A 22,550-nucleotide genomic window follows, 5' to 3' on the forward strand; every position below is an offset into this window, starting at 1 on the left:
ACCCTTGTACCAAACCCGGAAGCTACAGTTAGTCCAGAATATGGCAGCAAGACTGGTCGCTGGTTGTTCCAGGTCTGACCATATAACATCCATCTTGAAAGATCTTCATTGGCTGCCTATTCGCTTCCGGGCTCAATACAAGGTGTTGGTAATGACCTATAAAGCCCTAAATGGCTTGGGCCCAGAGTACTTGGAGGACTGCCTCTCCCCATATAATCCGCCCTGCACACTCAGATCAACGGGATGAAATTGTTGGAGGTCCCAGCGACACGCTGTGAGGCCTTCACAGAGGGCATTCTCTATCGTGGCCCCGAGATCTTGGAATAGTCTCCCAGATGAGCTTCGCTCCACCACATCCTTAGCTCTTTTCAAAAAGAATCTGAAGATGTATTTCTTTTCCCAGGCCTTCCCACCGTGAAAAATCTTCTCTTACCCCTTTTCATTGATGACCCCGGACTGTATATATCAATTTCCCCTTCCATCTGGCCCTTTTGTCGTTAATATTACTATGTTGCTTTTAATGCTGTTTTTAATTGATTTTATTGAAATGTTTTTATAAATAATTGTTTGCCGCTTTGATCAAAAATTTTGGAAAAGCGGGTTACAAATAAACCATATTATTATTATTATTATTATTATTATTATTAGCTGCATGCTGCAGCAAATAATGAAATAAAGCTTGAGCAGGGAAAGATTGGACTTCTCGTGAGCTATTCCTAGCTCTGTAGCTTTGGTCCTTCTTTTCCCCTCTTCTTTTATATATGTTAGGGACTGCATAAGTAGGGCAGATGATGTCTAGTTCCCTGATTAGCTGGTGGTCTATGAGTCTTCTTCTCCCTGCAATGGCCTAGCTCTGCACCTGACCTTTACATGATTAAAACACACTGAGGAGATCGCCCCTCCACATGCAGTTCACTGGCCTCCCTTTGCTTACAAGGTGACAGTGTGAAACAGACAGGTTGTACGGTTCCCTTCTTCAGGGACATGAGATAGATTTTCCTTGATTTTCCAGGGTTCCAATGGATATTGGGTATGATTCAACCCATCACCCTTCATCTGTCGAGGGTGATTTGAATTAAATCTAGGCATAAAGTGGCTAGTGCACCTGTCAATCTTGTACGTTTACAGGAAATGTGTATTGAATACCTGTATAGGGTTGTAGTGTTAGTCTGTTTCAGCATCAAATAAGATGAAATAAAAGGAGATTATAGTTTTTATGTAACTTCAAAAGGTGTCTAAGACGCGGTACATACAGCCATAAAGCGGCGTACCAGCACCGATTCTAGGGTTGGGGACCGCACGGCAACCGCACTGTCCCTAACCCTAGAACATATGATTGCCGCCACTGTTACGTAAGTGCTGCATGGCGTCCGCATGTTAGCCGCACGGTGCTTATGTAACGAGTGCGCCAGTGGCGCACTTGTTAGGCTGCCCCTGCAGCCTAAAAAGAACCCGCTTTTCATGAGTTCTTTTTCCTCCGCAGGGAGGCTGCGTGGTTTGGCGGCTGCGGCTTTCCTCTGAAGGAAAAAAGGCTGCCGGCAGGCCACCCTTTTCAGGCGGTCTGTTCCAGGCCTAAATTAAGATCTATTAATCCATGGTGTGAGTGGCCACAGTCCTAGGATATTAGTTCCATGACTTGAAGCTGATTTGAAAGCTTGTTTGCATAGACTGTGGGTTGGTGACTGTTTTCCAGCTGACCGACATTGGTTTGAGAGTACTGTTTAGGCAATGTGTAGGGGGTTCTTGAAGAAAGGAAGTGTAGAAGTGCACAAACTTTGGTTCCTCTGTAATATGGAACTTAGGTGAACCAACACAGAATTATGTTTGTGTTCATCTTAGAAGTAGCCCCTGTTTGAATAATACCACCAGTGATAGAAAATTTTAAAATGTTGGATGATTTAGTTAATCATTATTCAGATGAAGAATCTTAGAAGTAGGGAAAGTTAATTATTACATTTATATTTAATTGCCATTTAAGTAAGAGAGAAAAAACTTGCACTAAAACCCCAACTGAAGTTGAGAAATATGCATTTGGTGATTTTGCTCTACTATCCCACCATCATTTTTGCCCTGTTTTGAGCTTGGGGGAGAAGGAAACACCTTCTGTTCCCATCCACCCCATCAAGGCCCTTTCTCTTGCATCCCTTTTTCCCTCCCTTAGAAGTCAGTTCTTTCTTCTCCCCCTTTGTTACTAGTTCCCATTGGGAGCCAATGGGATTCATGTGGATCCCAACAGTAGTCCCGGGATTATTATTAATAATAATAATAATAATAATAATAATTGTATACCGTTTTTCTATAGATCAAAACGGTTTACAGACTATAAAACTATTGCAAACATCTCATAAAAATAGATAAAAACAAGTAATACAATTATATAAAACACAATCATTCACAGGGTAAGGCAGAGAATCGATGGCATCAAGAGCGCTCAATTTCATTCCTCGGGGGGGGGGGAAGCCTTGGCAAAAAAGAAAGGGTTTAATCCTCTTTTTAAGTGTTTCTAGGGGGGGTAATGAGACGGAGCTCTTCGGGGAGACTGTTCCAAATCCGTGGGGCCGCCACTGAAAAGGCCATCTGGGATGTGGAGACATATTTGGAAGATGGAATTTCCAACAGATTCTTCCCTGATGTTCTGAGTGTGCGGGGCGGATTGTATGGGGAGATGCGGTCCCTCAAGTATCTCGGGCCCAAGCCATGTAGGGCTTTAGAGGTAATAACCAACACCTTCTATTGCGCTCGGAAGTGAATGAGCAGCCAGTGAAGATTTTTCAGAATAGGTGTTATGTGGTCAACCCTGGATGTGTCAGTGACCAGTCTGGCTGCCATGTTTTGTACTAACTGAAGCTTCCGGGCTTGGTACAAGGGTAGCCCCATGTAGAATGCATTACAGAAATCTAAACGAGAGGTTACCAGAGCATGTACCACAGTTTCAAGGTCCCTTCGGCCCAGGTAAGGTCGCAGCTGGCGTATCAGCCGAAGCTGATAGCAAGCACTTCTGTTAAGAGGTTCAATATTCAGTTTCCTGGATGAGGAGTGTTTCTCAAATATCTGGTGGTATAGAACACAGGAAGACTCCCTGGAAGCAAAGAAGAGCAGCTCCATTCTAAATTTCTTTATTACTTGTTTACTTAAAGCCTTTTAACTTTTGCAGTTAACTAAATTGATTGCTGCTGCAGAAAGATGGGTATAAGAATAAAGTTTATTTATTTATTAAACTGTCATATAATAATCATGTAACTAAAAGATTTCTATAGCTATTTATATTTATTTAAGAACCAACTTGGAAAGGTAAGACTTTTTACCTTTTTAGCTGTCAGGATATAGCAGAGTATCTGACGTATATTGGAAGCGTGTCCTCAGCCCTCAGCAAAGGTAACAGCAGATGGTTGTCTTCCAGAAATGATGGGATGCAGGTCACCAGGAACTGTTCAGCTTCTCACCAGGCTTCTGATGATTAACGACAGACAAGCCGAACTCCCGAAAGTGCTTATCTTTATTTACAAGTGCAAACCAATTATCCAACGCTACTTTTACTACACAGAACTCACAATCCACTCCTCTCACAAAACCCAATACCAATTACTGGAAGCCTCTGAGTTTATATAGGCCCAATGCCATGCGGTCCTAAAACCCAGCCTCTTCCGTTCATGGCTGTTACCAGTTTCCTGTGCCACCCAGAAAACTCCCCTTGTCTAAACAGACACATGTTCATCTTACAGGCTTCCTGCACGCTGGCAGTAGAATGACCTTGTACACTCTGTGTTACTATGCTCAGCAGCTGAAGCTCCTCAGCTTCATCCTCTGGCTGTTGATTGTTCATGGTCACCACACATCTAAACATTTCTTCTTAGCTTTTAACCCTTAAATATAATATAATAATCATGTAACTAAAAGATTTCTATAGCCATTTATATTTATTTAAGAACCAGTTTGGAAAAGTAAGACTTTTTACATTTTTAGCATAGGCCTGTTACAGACTGCCAAAATAAAGCTGCTTTGGGTCTCTTTGGAGGCATGCTATTTAAATGATGCATGGTTCCTAAGAGTCCGGAGGTCGCGCCAAAGCCACACTCCATTCCTAAGCACTGGAGTGCAGCTTTGGTGCAGCTTCCAGATTCTTAGGATGCATGCATCATTTAAATAGCATGCCTCCAAAGAGACCCGAAGCAGCTTTATTTTGGCAGTCTGTAACAGGCCATAGTCTCACATTTAGTTATTTAATAACTAAATTTAATTGCTTAATTCTGGAATTAAGTTGATGCTGAAAATCCAACTTAAATCAATCAAGTTAAACATAATTTTTATTAAATTACCCTTTTGTTAGAAAATGTCTAACTTCATTGTTTTTAATTAGCTAGTTGCTACCACTGAATACTATTCCCCAAAACCATCTCTTTTAAGTAATATGTCTTTGTCTCTCCAAGAAAGTGCAGCTATCCCTGCTGACTGAACGGGGCATGGGAGAAGCAGTACAGGAGTTTGTAGACAAGGAAGAAAAGGATGCCATTGAAGAGTTAGTGAAATTCCAACTAGAAAAGACACAGAGGTTTCTGAAGGAACGACATATTGATGCAGAGGAAGCAAAAATTGATGAAGAGGTTTGTAGGGAATGAATTCTCTTTCTTGTAATGTCAGTGGGAACATAGGAGATGGAAAGACACTGAATTTTACAACTGTTAACAACCTGGAAAAGTTTAGCACAACATCATCCAATTTTCTTTTGGATGGCTTTGGTGTATTTCACATTATCAAATCAAAGAATCCATCATACCTTTTCACAGGCAAGGGGGAAACATTAGAAGCGAGGAAACTGCAGCTAATTATACCTTGCCATTATGTCTGATTAGGACTCCAGGTTTCGAATCCTACCTCAGCCATAGAAATCCACTGAGCGATCTCGGGCAAGTCACACACAGGTCCAAAACACTGCAGAAATGATCCAGTTCAAAATCTCTAATTGCCCTGGCTCAATGCTGTGGAATCATGGGAATTGTAGTTTATTGTAGCCCCAGAGCTCTCTGATTGAGAAGGCTAGATGTCTCACAAAACTATAGTTCCCAGAATTCCCTAGCATGAGCCAGGGCAGTTAAAGCGATCTCAAACGGGATTATTTCTGCAGTGTGTTTTTGACCTAGGTCAGCCTTACGTTAAGATGATGCTAGACTGCCTCTAAATAAAAAGGATATTTACTCCCCGAGTAAATATCCTGTGGGCCTCCCTCCTCTTCCGTGGCCATGAGGTTGGGCTAATGGGCTAAGGGGCTGTTATTGTTGTTTTTAGATTGTTGTTGCTGTTGTGTATATGTTTTTAACCTTTGTATTCTGTTTGCACTTGTTGCATCATTGTAAGCCGCCCTGATCGTTTGGAAGGGCGGGATACAAATAAAGATATTATTATTATTATTATTATTATTATTATTATTATTATAACTTAACAGACAATGCTGTGACTGCATTACCATAAGTCAGAGTCAGCTTGGAGGCACACAGCAACAACAAGTTAATGGTTTTCAGATAAATTACTTTCTGGAAGTCTTGGTTTAAGGGTGGTTTCTGAATCCTGAATTGTTTGAAAGCCATTTTACAGTCCCCTGTTCCAGACTGTACAATGTAGATGCAGGTAACATGTATCTTCATGGTTTGTTTCCCTGTTTATAGCAAAGCAAAGTTGAAGTAAAGTGGTTTTATAAAGTTTGCACGTACCCTGTGTTCTTAAGCCAAAGGCATATCACTTGAACATGGGTGGTTTTTTTGGTCCAAAACACACATTTGTTTTTACTTGTTTATCTCCCACACTTCCGGTATGGGACCCAAGGGGGCCCAAAACAAATTAAATAAAATGCATCTAAAAACTAAACAAGATAATAAAGAGATTTTTAAAAGAATTAAACAACTTATCCTGTTAAAAGCACTAATATAACTGTATAAAAGCATTTTCAAAAATTAAAAGTAAGGATAAAGATACAGCACTGTTTATTTGCAACCAGTGAATAGCTGAAAGTATAATTATAAAGGCATTTTTCTGTTAGCAGGAGGAAATCAGAGGGTGGGCTGGTCTAGCCTTCTGTTTGAGGACCAGTGATTTAACGAGAAAAAAAATTAAACTTTACTTTTACTACTTTGATATAGGTGCAGCGCTTTAGAGAGTCAAGAAAACAGAATACAGTTGAAGAGGATGAAGAAGTTCGTGAGGTAATTTCTGATGAAGTGGGTTGGGCCAACAGATATATTTGTCTAATTCACTAAAAATTCATGAAGAGAGAGAGAGAAATTCAATACTCAACAGTTTCCAAAATTAATATTACAATGCTTTTTATTTCACTTTCACTTCCATTTTTTTTCCTTTTGTCATATTTCTTTCTTCTGATATCTCATGTCTTCAGGATTAACTATATCTCTAAGTTTCACTTTTTCTCTTCCAGGCCAAATTTGCTTTAGTCCTATCAGACAGATAGTAAACTCTGTGCTTTGTTCTAGTGAGTGCATCCCATTAACATGGTTTGTTTCATTTCACTTAGGCTATAAACAGGGCTAAAGCCCACAGATCTCAAAGTGATGACCATGCTCCTGTTATCAGTGACAATGACCTCATGGATTCAGATGATTCTTCTGTGCCTACCCAGGGAAGAGGCAGAGGGAGAGGTCGAGTAAGAGGTGGAAGAGGCCAGAACACCACAGCGCAAGGAGCATCTCGAAGAGGAAGAGGCCAGTACCTTACATTCTATTAATCAACCACTTTCTCAAAGAACTGTCAGTATTCACAGTTTCATGTGACAATATATTTATTTATATATTTACATATACATATTTGAATGTATATATGTATATTCTCATACCAAGGGCAATATTGGTTGTTGTTAATGGCTCTCGAGTCTCCCCCGACTCATGGTGACCCTGTGGATAAGCCCTCCTTTGCTCCACTGCTCTGCTTAAGTCTTGAGTCTAGCCATCTGGTGTGTGGTCTTCCTCTCTTTCTGCTGCCCTCTACCTTTCCTAGAATTATTGTCTTTTTGAGTGAGTCATGCCTTCTCATGCTGTGGCCAAAGTATGACAGCCTCAGTTTTGTCATGTTGGCTTCCACAGAGAGTTCTGGTTTGATCTATTGGAGGACCCATTTGCTTGTCTTTTTAGCTGTCCACAATATCTAATATCCAGCTCTTACATCTGTACATGGTGATGGGGAATACTATGGCTTGGACAATTCTGACTTTGGTGATTAGTTGAATGAAGTCTTTTCTCTTTAGGCTCTTACCTAGATCTTTCATTGCTGCCCTTCCCATTCCCAGTCTTCTTATTTCTTGGCTGCAGTCACCATTCTGATCAGTTTGATCCTTGGTACAGGAGCCCTTTAACTATTTCAATTTGTTCTTTGTGTAGGCTGAATTTCTCTATTTCTTCTGTAGTCATTATTTTTGTTTTCTTTATGTTCAACATTAAGCTTGCCTTTGACCTTTCATCTTAGATCTTCTTCAGTATTTGTTCCAATTCTGTGATGTTTTCTGCTAATAATATGGTGTGTCTGTATATCTAATATTGTTGTTGTTCCTTCCTTCCTATCTTCACTCCTCCTCATCCTAATTCTAATTCTGCTTTTCTTATATTTTCTACATATAAATTGAACAAATAGGGTGATAGAATGCAATCTTGCCTGACCCCCATGCCAACTGGGAACAGTCTGTTTCTCCATATTTTCTTCTAACAGTAGCTCCTTGTCCTAGTTACAGATTTCTCATCAGTACTATCAAATGTAGTGACGTACCCATGAGCTTTAGTATTTTATGCCCAGTGAAAACACTGAAATTCTGGACCATGCCAACAACTACCATGTCGGGATGCACAGGGAAGCCATTGAAATCCACAAACACCTGGACAATTTCAACAGTTAAGAGGAAACCCTTAAAGTAAACAAGGTTTGGCTATCAGTCCTGAAAAATAGCAAGATGAAGACTCAACAAATGCAAATAAATGTGTGCAGATTTATAACTTTTCAGGCCATGATTTTCAGCTATTTGATTCCCTCATTTCAGGATATGCCTTCATAGGTTTACTCTTGTCTGCAGTGGTACAGCAACCTGTTGAAGGCAGAGTAGCGGCCCTGAGTATGGCTTATCAGTGATTTGTGAATTAATTTATGGTAACAAACCACAGTTAGCACAAACAGTTTTTAGATCCTAGTTTGAGGATCTAAAGCTCAGCTTCAGGGTTAGAAGACCATTGTGTGTTACATCTGAAATGAAACGTAATGACCTCAACTGAGGCAGAAGACATTTTACCTGTATATATATACTGGCTTGCTAATGGATAGATAAGTGAAAAAATCTAAATATCTGAGTATCTTTTATTTTTCTACAGGAAGTGCTGGCCAAGGCCAAATGAATAGGAGTAGAATGTACAAGCCTGTATCTTCTCCTGCAAAAAACATGTCAATTATGGATGGTATGTTCAGAATTCAGATGAATCATTATACACACAAACATGAATATCTGAGATTATCATACTTTTTTAGTAGCATTTTAATATTGAAAAGGGAGCATTTCTATGGGGATACATGTGCCAAAAGTGAATACAAAAGCAACATTTTTTCCTGACAAATTTAAAGACTTAATGTATCATGATACTATTGCAGGTAGCAATAGAGAGTGAAGTCTGTAAGCAGCAAGAAGAAAAGAGAATACAGTAGGGAGTTTGCAATGCACAATGTGGCCCACTGTAATAATTTGCTGTACTGTGAAGCACAGCAAATTATTACAGTACAGTAAATGGCTACACAGTGTGTTGTTCCCTATTATGTTCTCCTTTCTTCTAGCTGTTTACTCATCTGAGGATGCTTTCACTATATGAAAGTTAGCTTGCTTCACCTCCTGATTGCCTTTGTATCTAAAGGCATGTTATGTATTTGCTAAGTTCTAAATAAAAAGTTTGCTGAAATATGTTGAACTTGGTTTTGTTTTCTGTGGAGTAGGAACCTATCCCTATTCATAGAATTACAGAATTGGAAAAGTCTCCAAAAACCATCCAGTCCAACCCCTTGCTATGCGGGTATAAACAATCAAAGCCTGACAGATGGCTATCCAGCCTCTGTTTAAAACCTCCAGAGAAGGAGACTCCACCACACTCCCAGGCAGCATATTCCACTGTTGATCGACTCTTACTGTGAGAAAGTTCTTCCTAATGTTTAGGTGGAATCTCTTTTCTGGTAGCTTGAATCTTTTGCTCCATGTTCTAGTCTTTGGATCAGCAGAAAACAAGCTTGCTTCAGCCTCAATATGATATCCCTTCAAATATTTAAACAGGGCTGTCATATCACCTCTTAACCTTCTCTTCTCCAGGCACATACAAAAACATACCAAGCACTTTAGGTTGCTCTTAATAGGGCTGTTTTCCAGAGCTTTTACCATTTTGATCCCCCTCATCTGGACACACTCCAGCTTGTCAACATCCTTTCTGAATTGCGATAGCCAGACCTGGACACAGTATTCCAGGTAAGGTCTAACCAAAGTAGTATACAGTAGTACCATTACTTCCCTTGATCTAGACACAACATTTCTAATGATGCAGCCGAGAATCGCATTACCTTTTTAGCTGATGCATTAACACTTTTGGCTCATGTTCAGTTTGTGGTCTACTCCTAGATCCATTTCACATATACTGTTTCGTTTTTACTGCCTGAGTGTTGTACCTTACATTTCTCCTTGTTGAAATTAGTTTTGTTAGTTTTGGCCCAGCTTTCTAATCTGTTAAGGACATTTTAAATTTTGATCCTGTCCTCTAGGGTATTACCTACCCCTCCTAATTTGGTGTCATCTGCAAAGCATGCCCCCTATTCCATCACGCAAGACATTGGTAAAGATGCTGAATTGCACAGGGCCCAAGACAGAACCCTGTGGTCCCACTGGTCACTCTTCTGCAAAATAAGGAGAAGTCATTGTTGAGCACCTTTTTGGTTTACTCATCAACCAACTACATATCCACCTAACAGTGGCATTGTGTAGTCCACATTGTACTAGCTGTTTTGCAATAATACCATGGGAGACCTTGTCAATGGTCCATGTTATTTCTACTTCTGATAACCAGAGTTTCTGTTAAGGAATTAATGCCCAGGAAGACAGCTACTTAATTAACTGAGGTATACTTGTATAGGTTTAAATACCTCAGAGACATCAAGAGAAGTTAGATTAACACCCCTCAAGGATGCTTTAGATGTGGATTCCTGTACTGGTGGGACCTGAACTAGGTGGTCTCTAGGATTCTTTCCAATTCTGTGTGTCAATAATTTTTATTTTATTTACCTCAGTGATTGATAAGTTATCTTTGGTAAGTTATTTTTATGAGTCTCCATGCGGAGAAAGGTGAAATATAAACAAATTACTGGATTTTTTAAAAACTACATATGCTGTCCATTTCAGGGTATCTTTTTTTGTCTGACCTGTAATTTTCCACTATCAATACATTTTACTCAGTATATATCAGAATTCCAACCTTTGTTGCATTAAGCATATTTTCAAAGTTAGTGTGTTTTTTATTGTCACCTGTTTCAAACCTATTGATAATATGAATTATTCCATTTGAGGCTTTTCATACAGTGATATTTCTGTAAACTCTTCAAAAAGCTTCCCTCTCTCCCCTTCTTGCTCACTCTGTCTTGTACATACACACATATTTCCGGCATTAATACTTCTCATTTTGTTTAATTCTAGCATTTAAGTCATCAAGGCAGCAGCCCTCCCGGAATATGCCTTCTAAGAGTTATTCAGAGGTGAGGAACTACTTTATGATCTCACTGATTCCTTTGTGTATAATATGTAGGACCATTGTAAATTTCCTTACTATAAGGTCCATTTCTCCATCTAGTTCAGTGATGGAGAACTGTTTAGAGACCGAGTGCCCAAACTGCAACCTAAAACCTACTTATTTATCACAAAGTGATAAATCCCTCTGGATTTCTAGTGACAAACTCTAGTGAACTCTGTGTTGGGACGATGGTGCATGTGCCCACAGAGAGGGCTCTGAGTGCCACCTCTGGTACGCGTGCCATAGGTTCGCCACCACTGATCTAATTCATTTCCATTTCCATTAACTGGTAACAGTTCTTTAGGGAGATAACAAGGTTGAACCTGAGACTTTCTGCAAATCAAGTATATGTTCTACCATTAAACTGTGACCTTCTCTTCTACATAGTGCAAGCATAGGTATCATATACATGTACTTAGGTTTGAACAATTTTCTTTGCAGTGGCTCTTGAAACACTATCCTCCAGCAAAGAGCTAACCATTCACCTTTGAAGTTACAGAGGTAGTCAGAGATCATTCTGGCATTTGCACGATGAACCTTTTCCCCTTTTGTGTGTAAGATTCAGGTAAAGGTTGTTGATTGTTAGACATATATATGACCAAGGATAGAGAGTCTTGCCATAGATCTAAAGAGTAAAGCAACTCACACTATCTTTCCAAAGAAGGAAAGGGCACTGGGGAAGGACGGTTTATTAGGTTCTGCTTCCAGAAATTGTTGAGAACTTGTTTTGTGTTGCTTGGAATGCACAGGAAGGGTTGCAAAGGGCTTTAATTGCTCTGGCCTTTGCTATCTAGGCTTCCAAACTGTAGGCTAGGAAAACTCCCCTTCTTGGCTGGCTCTGTTAGCAGAGCTTTCTTTATCTGGACCCGGGAAAGAGATTTCCTTTGACTGGCTCTGTTAGCAGAGCTTTCTTTTCCTTTGACTGGACCTGGGGGAGAGATTTCCTTTGACTTTCCTTTGACTGGACCCGAGAGAGAGATTTCCTTTGACTGTTTTGTCTGAAGAGCAATGCTATGGACTTTAGGTGTAGTAAGGCCTCTGGCTCTCAGGAACATAGCCTGAACAAAAGACTTGTCCACAAATTTCTTAAATGTTCAAAGGTTTTACTGGTTACAAACACAAATAACATGAAACTGATCTCTTCTCTCTCAATAGTCTTTCTTAAATACCTTGTTCTCTCTTTTTTGTGGGTTTTATCTTTCTTCTTCTGAGGACTATCTTTCTTCTTTTGTGGACTTATCTTTGTCAAAGGAAAATACTCTCTCCAGGTCTGACTTGGCTGAAATCTTACTACACACTGAAAATAACTAGAGGGAGACAGTAAGAGACCCTGGGATTTCCCACAATCCTTGTCTTTCTTAAAGCTGTAGATCTCTATTTCCCCTTCTAAACTAATACATAGCAAAGCTAATATAATGTGAACTAAATATATGTCTCAAGAGTATCAAAGATGCTCTGGAGGCATGACAGAACTCTTTATAACAGTGATACCAAACATATTTGGACTTCTTCCACAGACCTGGTCTTTTCTTCTAGAAATGCCAAGAGGAGTGGGTATGGACATTGCATTGTGACAGAATTGGTGGTACAGTACATTCAAGCTATAGTACCCAAGCTACATTGTTCCACTTGAGATGGCTAACTGAGATAGGATGGGGAAATTGCTGATGAAAGTATTTAAGCCAGACAAGAATTGCAATCTTCATCATTTCAAAGGTGTATGGTTTGCCTTTCTCCAAAACACAAAGGAAGGATCTCAGAAGGCAGAAGCCATAACAGAAAGGACCACTAATGACACAGTGTATGCACAATACAAATGAGGAAAGTTTGCTCAGGGTACAGTTCATAAATCCAGCTCAGTGAATACATTCTGTAATGACAAACCAACCAATTGCCAAGCAGCCAACCTAAATACGAGAGGCAGGCAAGCAATAAATGGAGTTCAGTTATGGGATGCCACACACACACAGCATGGCTTTGGTGATAAGTTTATATAATCACCAGTATCAAAGTCTGTGAAAGCCAAACGTAAGGCAGCCAACACAATTAACGGGCAAAGCCAAGTGAAAAATTGTCAGAGTTAAAATCAAACTATGCACCAGTGCAGTATAAATTAACAGAGAAAATAAGAAACTCAGTGAAAGGTAACTGTAACAATAACACACAGTCTTGTGGAAGCAAAATTCTACATGTCTTGTGCTTCTTTCCTTATTTATGTTGTAACTTATTAATGTGGGTTTTTTATATTTCTACTGAATATTGACATGTTTTTGTAGTCAAAATTTGATATTATTGATTATATTCATGCCTGTATTCTCACTATACATGTTTCATTTGTTTTGGCTTACTAAGGAGCTTATCCCATGGTGTTTTAATTTGGCGTACCTCTGTCTGGTTTAAACCTTAATTTGGGTGATATCCTAATAATATCAGATTTTTTTTGCCACCTAATTTGCCGCCCAAATACAGCCCGGGTCCATCGCCACTTCCAGGAGCGCTCCGCCGGCCATTTTCTCAAGCAGGAAAACTCCCAGATCCGAAAAGAGCTGGGAGGAGCAGCTCTGGAAGCGGTGATGGACCCAGGACGTATTTGAGCAGCAAATTAGATGGCAAAAACTGATAAGATCACGATGCTGCCTGAATTAAGATTTAATCTGGATAAAGGTAAGGCAAATTAAAACACTATGGTATAAGCTCCTTAGTCTATTTAGGGAATGGTGTGTCATTTGTGGTTCTTTATGCTGTTGTTCGCTTTTCCTTCAGGAGATGCTCATAATGCACTATAAAAGAATATCAAAAGAAATCTATTACTCTATCTAAAAGCTACAGAAAACTGTAACAAATTGAGAAGAAGAATTTTGTGTTTGTATTGAAAATCTCATTATATGCCATTATTATTATCCCAAACAGACAATTGAAGATGATGACTCTGATCCGGAAGAAGTGTCCTTTACTCCTTCTTCTACTGTCAATCAAAGGTTAGTGCAGTCGTTTCTGTGACTGTACGGTTTGCTTTGGAGATGGAAATTCATTTGTACAAATAACAAAAGCAGGAAGTTATTAAGTGCTAGAGGAGTTAATTAATTCTTACTTTTTCATATACTGAGATACTGATGAAACAACTGTAAATGTGACAAGTTAAAGTACAACTTTCAAACAGTGGTATATAGGTAGACAAATGATAGTTTAAACACTAACAAAATCCTTAAAACAAGCAAGAGAACAATTTTTTCAAAACTGTGCAATGAGCCAAATGGAACAAAAGTGTACTTTTAAAGCATCTGAAAGGAGGGACTTCTACAGTTGGGATGCAGCCAGAAATACCGCAAGACCTCTGAATAAGGTTATAAATTGTAGGCATGTTCCTGTGGAAGTAAGCAGCCTGTTATGTATCTTGGCAGCAGCCTATTACGGCTTTATAGATAACAACCAGTATTATAAATTGAATACAGAAACAAGTTGGCAGCCAGTGCAGTGGTTATAAGACTAATAGTTGTTGATGTTATGCTTTCACTGATGATGACAACTTCCCTTGTTATAATGTTTAGATTATCAAGCACATCAGCATCCAGCAAAATCAGCTCACAGAGCCAGGCATTAAGAGGAGTAGATTTTGAATCAGATGAGGTATGAAAAATTGTCTTCCCCTTAATGTTTTTTGTTTCTTCTCTCTCTGAAACATCAGTGAACAGTGCTTTTGTGTGCTAAGAAAGGAAACAGTTGAATATGTAATTTGATTACCATATATTCTCGTACATAAGTTGAAAAATTTAAGCTCCAAAATGGGCTCCAAAATCCTGAGTTGATTAGTATATGTCTCAATATGGTAATACTGCTCCAATGCAGAGACCGTGAGCCTTGGAAAAGCTGGTGGGAGAGGAAGGGAGGAGAGAGAGAAAGGGAGAGAAATTGGAGGTTGGTGTCCCCTTTTTGCAAGCCATGAGCCTTGGGAAAGCAGGTGAGAAGGGGAGGGAGGAGAGAGAGAAATAAAGAGAGAAAACAGAGGTTTATGTCCCCATTTTTGCAAGCTGTGAGCCTTGGGAAAGCTGGTGGCAAAGAGAGGGAACAGAGAGAGAGAAATTGGAGGTTTGTGTCCTATTTTTGCAAGCCATGGGCCTTGGGAAGGTTGGTGGGGAAGGGAGGAAGGAGAGAGAGAAAGGGAGAGAAATTGGAGGTTTGTCTTCCCATTTTCCATGCCAAGACTGTGACTTTTGGGAGAGGTCCAGAGAGGTAGGAGGAGGGAGGGAAGTGGTGTTTTCCCCCCCTTTAGATCCTTTGTTACATGCCCCTGATTTTGACCCTTGACTTATCCACAGGTCATATCAAAATCCATGATTTTGGCCCCAAACGTGCCCTCAACTTATACATGGGGTTGACTTATATATGAATAAATACAGTAGCTCCTCAGATTTGTCTTAAGAACTGGTATACCAGCTCCTTGGTTCACTGTACCAATTGTCTCTGAAAAGGATTAATAGAACACATTAGATTACAGCATCAGAGCCAGCATAGGTTTTAGTGGGTTTTTCGGGCTGTGTGGCCATGGTCTAGAAGAGTTTATTTCTGACGTTTCAAACGTCAGGAATAAACTCTTCCAGAACATTGGCACATAGCCTGAAAAACCTACAAAAAAACTATGGATTCTGGCCGTGAAAGCCTTTGACTTCACATCAGAGACAGCATATTGTAATAGTTTGAATGTTAGACTAGGACACTGGGAGATCAGGATTCGAATCCCTGCTCAGCTGTGGAAACCCACTGGATAACCTTGAACAAGTGTCACTGTCAGCCTGAGGAAGGCACTGGCAAACCTGTGATTAAACCTTGCCAAGAAAGCCTAATATTAAATTCATCATAAGTTGGAGTCAGCTTATAGGCAAATAACAAAGAAGATGGTGAGAAAAACCGTGTATAAGAGAAATGTTTTAAATTCATCTGCTTAAATTCTTTTGTTTCAGTTCCAGTAGACACAAATGTCTCCTTACTTGTTACTTCCTAGTGTTCTAAAACATTAGTGCACTATCTTTTTGTCATAGAAGACAGGTGTGTGCAAAAGGAGGTCTTTTCTGCTTTTCCTCCCTAAAGTCTCCTGCCTCTCAAGTGAGTAGCAGCTAATCTGTTTTGCTGTACTCCTTCAGTATAGTTCAGCCTAGGTTTCTCTTTGTTTGCAAGCCAGGAAGATAAGAAGGTGAAACACAAGTCTAGAAAGACATTAACTTAAGTTGTGATGGCTAATTTGGTTGAATCCTGAAAGTTGTCCAGTAGCTGGCAAAAACAAACCAAAGCAAACCAAAAACTCATTGGAAACTACTATTAGACACAGTGGAAGACATTCAGATGTACACTGTGGTGAGAGTTAGCTTGATTCTGCTTTTCCAGAATGTGTCCCCACCTGTTTTTCTGGCTTCAAAGTTAAAAGTGCTCACAGTTTGAAGTCTAAATGAAATACAGAGCTATAGAAACATGTTCTGTAAGCCCAGGGCTCAAGTTAATAAATATCACAGTAGGTGAGCACATTTTCACTGACAAGTATGTAGCAAAATCTGAGAAATCAATGGAAAGGACAGCAGGCTGATGACATTTAGATGGAAGCAAGCTATACTATTGTTATGACTGTCAAAGGTGCCCAGGGCTGTGTATACAAGCCTGCAAAATCTATAAGAAATTCACAACTTATAGTGGAGGCAAACCAGGAGAATCTGGTGAAAGATTTTTGAGGATGTAGAAAGCCAACACTTTTTGAAGGTCAGAAGCCATTTCTTCAGTCTCTACTCATAGGTGCTGAAGTAACGTATGTAAAAGAACAAAACTGGATTAGGTACTTGGGTGCTGATGAATACAGCTCAGTTGGTTCACAAGCTTGAGTGGGGTTTTTATCCATATATTCAAATAGGTTTGACGTCCTTTAAAATACTGCACTGTTACTGTATGAATGCAATATCTATCATTAATTTACAGGAAGACTTATTCAAGAGTACTACTGTTTCAAGAAGAAACAGATGATGTTTTCAGAAACCATTGCATGGAAAGATACTTGCTGCAGAAGGGGGGAAAACTCCTGAATCTCTGTAAAGGAATGTTAAGAAGTATGCAATCTTTTCCCTAACCATTGCACTGTTTATTGGATCTTGCCTTGAAATGTTTTGCTTCCTATATAAAGGTTTAATCTTTGTATATGAAATACTCTGAAGTACATGTACATATTTACTGTGTTGGACTGAGAGTTTGTATGAAGAGAACAGTACTCATGGCACATTCGCAACAAAAGAGGCAGGGCAGTTTTGTCCAGTTCCTCCTTCCCCCAACCTTTGAAAAATCTGCACCTATATGGTGCCTTTGGTCCATAATGAATTTTGTAGTTTCCTTACTTAAGTTCATTTCTATTCCCAAATTAAAGCTGTTGTTTCTTTGAATTAAAAAAAATCATTTTGAAAATAATTTTTACTCATAAAAGAGTATGTGTCTTAAAAGTTAAGTTGGTCTTGGTAAATGTTAAATGGTACAATATTTTTTCACACAAAAAGTCCATATGTAATATAATTACTATATTTTATACATCTTTTGTCACTTGGGGAAACAGGAGACCCAAAGATGTTAAATATATGATACAGAAAAATTGTATATTAAGTATTCTCTTCCTCATATTTTTATCAACATTTCTTGTGTTTATTTGGAAATAAATTCAGGCAGCAATTAAGAAGGGGTATGGGAGCTACAGTATCTACACAGACAGGCTGCATTGCAGTGGGGGAAGTCATGTTTTTTTATGGCTCATATTCTGAGGATGGCAGGGCAGATCAGTCCACAGAAAGCTGGGCCAAAGCTAACAAAATGAATTCCAACACAGAGAAATGTAAGTTACTGCACTTAGGGCGGAAAAATGAAATCCACAGCTACAGGATGGGTGACACCTGGCTGAATGAAACTACGTGTGAAAGGGATCTAGGAGTCCTAGGAGACCACAAGTTGAACATGAGTCAACAGTGTGATGCAGCAACTAAAAAGGCTAATGCAATTCTAGGCTGCATCAATAGAAATATAGTGTCTAGATCAAGGGAAGTAATAGTGCCACTCTATTCTGCTCTGGTCAGGCCCCACCTGGAATATTGTGTCCAGTTCTGGGCCCCACAATTTAAAAAGGATGTGGAGAAACTGGAGCATGTCCAAAGGAGGGCGACTAAAATGGTGAAGGGTCTGGAAGCCATGCCCTATCAGGAACAACTAAGGGAGCTGGGTATGTTTAGCTTGGAGAAGAGAAGGTTAAGAGGTGATATGATAGCCCTGTTTAAATACTTGAAGGGATGTCATGTTGAGGAGGGAGCAAGCTTGTTTTCTGCTGTTCCAGAGACTAGGACCCAGAACAATGGATGCACGCTCCAGGAAAAGAGATTGCACCTCAACATTAGGAGGAACTTCCTGACTGTAAGAGCTGTTCGACAGTGGAACACACTCCCTCCGAGTGTGGTGGAGTCTCCTTCCTTGGAGGTCTTTAAACAGAGGCTGGATAGCCATCTGTTGGGGATGCTTTGATTTAGATTTCTTGTATGGCAGAATGAGGTTGGACTGGATGGCCCTTGTGGTCTCTTCCAACTCTATGATTCTATGATTACTATTCTGTGATTCTATGAAATGATGCTGAAGACAAACAGGCAATAAAGATGGCAAAGGAAGTAAAAAGTTTACCGGTACTGCAAAACACATCAGCTGCAGCAGCAATTACTCCCGATTCTGAGGGCAGTCACCATTTTGAAGAAATGGTGAAAAACAGTCCGGACCATCCTCTTGACATTGTCAGAGGTGGGGGATAAGTCAGCATCACATGAGACAGGTCTGATTCATAAACCTATGCTTTGTAAAGTAATGTCCTGGAGTGCAGCCAGCACACACACACCAACACTGATAATGATGGCTCAGCAAGGAAGGAGATGGGAGACAGTCTACAGACAAGTCACAAACAAAGCCAAAGTCAGGATACCAGAGTTCACGGAAGTCAGTTCGGTCCAAGGTCAGGGCAGCCAGAAGGTAGCAAGAGTCCAGTTCGTTCCAAAGTCGAGGGTCCAAGACAAACAAGGGTTCAAGGAAACAAGAAGCCAGTGCTGACAGCAATCACCAAGAAGGATTCTGCAATAATTGCTGGGAAAGGGTCGGCGTTCCTCAGCTGCTTGAATGCCAGCTGTGGCTTATCAGCAGCCTGCCTCTGCGAGCCTCCTGGATTGACGCACGCAAGAACTCTCAGCTCTTCGCTGCCTAAAGGAAGAAACCTCCAGGCTTGGTTCTTCCCCAGAGTCACCACTAGGCTGCTGAGCCTCAGGAGGGATCCCTACAGGGCTAGGACCTGGCTGAGCTTCAACCCCTGGGGCTGGGAGATCAGGGCTGGGGTCTGGCAGGGCAGGATAGGACCTGGTATAGCCTCCCTCTCCTCTTGCACTTGAGGAGCCACGGCGTCCTCCTCGTCCTGTTCTTGGCTGGCCATGACAAGTAAAGACAAAGGCAAAGTACTGTAAACCCAATTAGGAAGCAGTAGAAACAAAGCATTGAAAAGCATAACACTATAACAGGCAAAGACACTCAGGAACTGAGGTGTGAGGAACACAATGAAGTTTATGCAAAGGATCGATCAGCATTGCTTTCAAGCCTGATAGCCATCACACCTAATGTGAGCAGTGTTCACCAGGCAGAGCAAAAAATTACCAGTACTACTAAGCAAAATAGTGGCTTCCAAGTAAATGACCTATTTAATGTGTTAAGAACTCAAATAATGTCATTAGATATCGCTAATATGGTACAAGACACAGGAATTAGCAAGCATGTTAAATATAGATGCCACTTTGCTGCAGATGGAAAAGAGAAGTGTGATTACAAATAAAGACAATAAAAAATGTCCTATGGAATTGGATAAGGAAGAACAAACCATGGGAAGACATACCAAGAAAACAAAACACATGCTTTGTACAAAGGTTATCCTTTTCCATTTTCCTGTATTTCTCCACCTGACCAATATACAGATCATTCTGTTATCGCACACATACATTGCAAACCATTATCAAAAATTAAAGTTTGTACAGGCATCTTTTGTAATCTGCAAATAGAATCTTCCACAGCAAAAGCAAAGGGCTCAGTTTGCTTTATTCCAATTCGACAAACAAATCTTTCTTCCCATTTTTCTCACTGTAACTATGGTTTCATTACTATGATACCACCTTGAATTTATACAAACAGTTTTATTTCATAATAAATAGGGCCCCTAATAATTTCCCCCAGTTTTTGTTGGTATTGCTTCTATGTCACATAATAGTATATCTTCTGTACTTTTTGTTTTTCTATTGTCAACAAAGTGATTTTCCATTTTTTTTCTTCTAATTTAGTATCTGTTATTTCAACCCATCCTGGAAAGTCTGTATGAATCCAATTTTCTAGAGCTAGAATTTTAACAAACATTTCCCCATGATTCTCCCACAAAGACATAATCATTTCGTCTTTCCATCTTTGTAATAACATTTTTATAGTCAAACATGACAGTACTTCAGAAACTTCATTTAGTGTCTGTCCTTGAGTTTCTTTTATTGCAAACAATGGCCGGTTACAGACCGGCACTTGGGACGTCTGCAGGACGTCCCATTTTAAAAAAGGGGCGTCTCTTCTAGACGCCCCTGGCTCTAATACGGATTCTGTCCGTACAATATGGCGCCGGCCGTTCCACACGGCCGGTGCCATCTTTATGTATCGGACGCTGTGCGTCCAAACGTGTCGTGGTGCTAATGACGTCGCGAGTGCGCCAGCGGCGCCTCACGACGTCATTAGGGCGCCGCAGAAAGAAGCTCCATTTTGGAGCTTCTTTTTTACTCCGCAAGGGAGCCGCCGGTGTGGCTGCAACGGCTCCCTTACGGAGCAAGCGGCGGCGGCGGCAGACCGCCTCAAAGCGGCGGTCTATAACCCGCCAAAGTTTTATTCAATTGAGCAAACTTTTCTTTTCCCAAAGCTGCTGATATTATATGTAACCTAAAACATGTTTCAGTGTCATCTCCAGTCATTTTAACGCTTTCCATTGTAAATCTCCTTGAACAGATAATTTGTTAGCATTGGTTTCAGTATACCATGAATTTGCCACCCCAACTCCAGCACCAATGCCCCCTAAAATGGTATCTAACAAGTCTTATTTCTTTTCCAAAATCCCTCTCTTTTCTTCGTTATTTCTAATAAAGGGTTCACATATTTTATACGCTGAGGCTTATAACCAGATACATTGAAATGACTCATATCAAGCTTTATACTCCATTTGTGTATTCTTAGGATTATGACAGCTTTTTCAAGTTGATGCCATAACTTTATTATATTAGGAGTGTGTATGTTATTACTTTTGGTCTTATTGATTATTTGGAAAAGTCCATATTCCAAACTCATCATTTTTTGGCTTGTTTCTGGATCTTCACATTTTCCCTCAGTAGTACTTTTTAATATTCCTTTCATTAACACTAGTTGCAAGTTTGTTGAACAGTTAATAGACAACATCACTGTGAGATCTTATCTGAACAAGCAGTGATTGTTCAGATAAGATTGTACCCCCTAATGGAAGAAGCAACCAAACTCTTTCATTGGGCAGAAAAACATGTCTCATCAATAACCACTCAATACATACCAGGGAAGATGAATGCAAAGGTGGACTACCTCAGTTATCACTACATACACTCAGGAGAGTGGCCTTTACACAGAGAAATACTCAACTAATTGAATCAATTATGAGGCCCATTTCAGATAGATCTATTGGCATCAAAGGAGAATCGAAAACTAAGCATGTACTACACATTACAGAAGGATATGAATGTGGAGGGCACAGCTGCTCTGCATGCTCCATGGCCACGAGGTATACTGGATGCCTTCCTGCCAATAAAAATAATCCAGAAAGTAATACATTGAACAGGAACAAGCACATGTGATATTAATAGCCCCATAATGGCCAAGAAAACTTTAGTTCTCATCACCATTGCGATTGATGGGGAGGGAGCCAATACGGCTCCTGAAACGTCCAGACATCTTGACACAAGGATACAAGGACCAATACTACACATGGATCCAAATTGGCTCAAACAAACTACATGGTAAATGCATGGCTAAGATTGAAAGACCACGATTATTCACCTCAAGTAATTGAAATGATAGTAACGTCACACCGTCTCTCAATGCAACAAATTTACAACAAGACAAGGAAGGTATTTTGCAGAATGGTGTGATATGAAATAAAATTGGAAGATTTGGAAATTAAACATTATGATATTTTGGGTGATGAACCTTGCCCGTGGTCCTGGTCTGGTGCCAAATGGATGAAGATGCCGGTTATCTCTCCAACTCAGGAACAGAGCAAAACTCCTAACAGGCTTTCAGCTTGCTGGAACAATGCCTGGAGAAACAGCTGCTAAATCAAAGAATCACTCTCCAGTAGGATTTCACTCCTTAGAGGGCTTTACTACTTTGTTTCAGATAAACACAAGCTAGTCACTACTATACAAAAACTCTTACTGTCACACCACACTATCTCTAACTCCCAAACTCCCACAATTCACCAGAACAGCGTTTTCCTTATATACAATATTACCATGAGGCGACCACTAAGTCCAGCCTCTTCATACACAAGTTGCTATGCGCCACAGACACCAATCCCTCTTCAGACTGAAGACATAGCATGTTTACATTTAGTCCTGTTCAGTTGACCTTAACAGCTGGCTGCTGCTCTGGACTCCAGCTGTAGCCAATTTAGGCTTC

At 40.1% G+C, this 22,550-nt stretch overlaps 1 protein-coding gene across 1 annotated transcript in view; it reads left to right on the forward strand.

Annotated features, from left to right (window-relative positions):
* Positions 1-17,892, forward strand: part of MRE11 (MRE11 double strand break repair nuclease) — a 39,161-nt gene extending 21,269 nt beyond the window's left edge. Inside the window, exons 13-20 of the mRNA XM_089512831.1 lie at positions 4,428-4,601; positions 6,132-6,194; positions 6,521-6,711; positions 8,359-8,438; positions 10,700-10,758; positions 13,704-13,771; positions 14,342-14,420; positions 16,752-17,892. Of these exons, the coding sequence (XP_089368957.1) occupies positions 4,428-4,601; positions 6,132-6,194; positions 6,521-6,711; positions 8,359-8,438; positions 10,700-10,758; positions 13,704-13,771; positions 14,342-14,420; positions 16,752-16,796 (759 nt within the window). The 3' untranslated portion in view covers positions 16,797-17,892. The remainder of the gene's footprint in view (positions 1-4,427; positions 4,602-6,131; positions 6,195-6,520; positions 6,712-8,358; positions 8,439-10,699; positions 10,759-13,703; positions 13,772-14,341; positions 14,421-16,751) is intronic.
* Positions 17,893-22,550: the final 4,658 nt, after the last annotated feature.

The sequence above is a fragment of the Sceloporus occidentalis genome, unplaced genomic scaffold, assembly GCF_023333645.1.
Source record: "Sceloporus occidentalis isolate IW3139 unplaced genomic scaffold, rSceOcc1.0.p SCAF_2, whole genome shotgun sequence".
In the NCBI taxonomy this organism is placed as follows: Eukaryota; Metazoa; Chordata; class Lepidosauria; order Squamata; family Phrynosomatidae; genus Sceloporus; species Sceloporus occidentalis.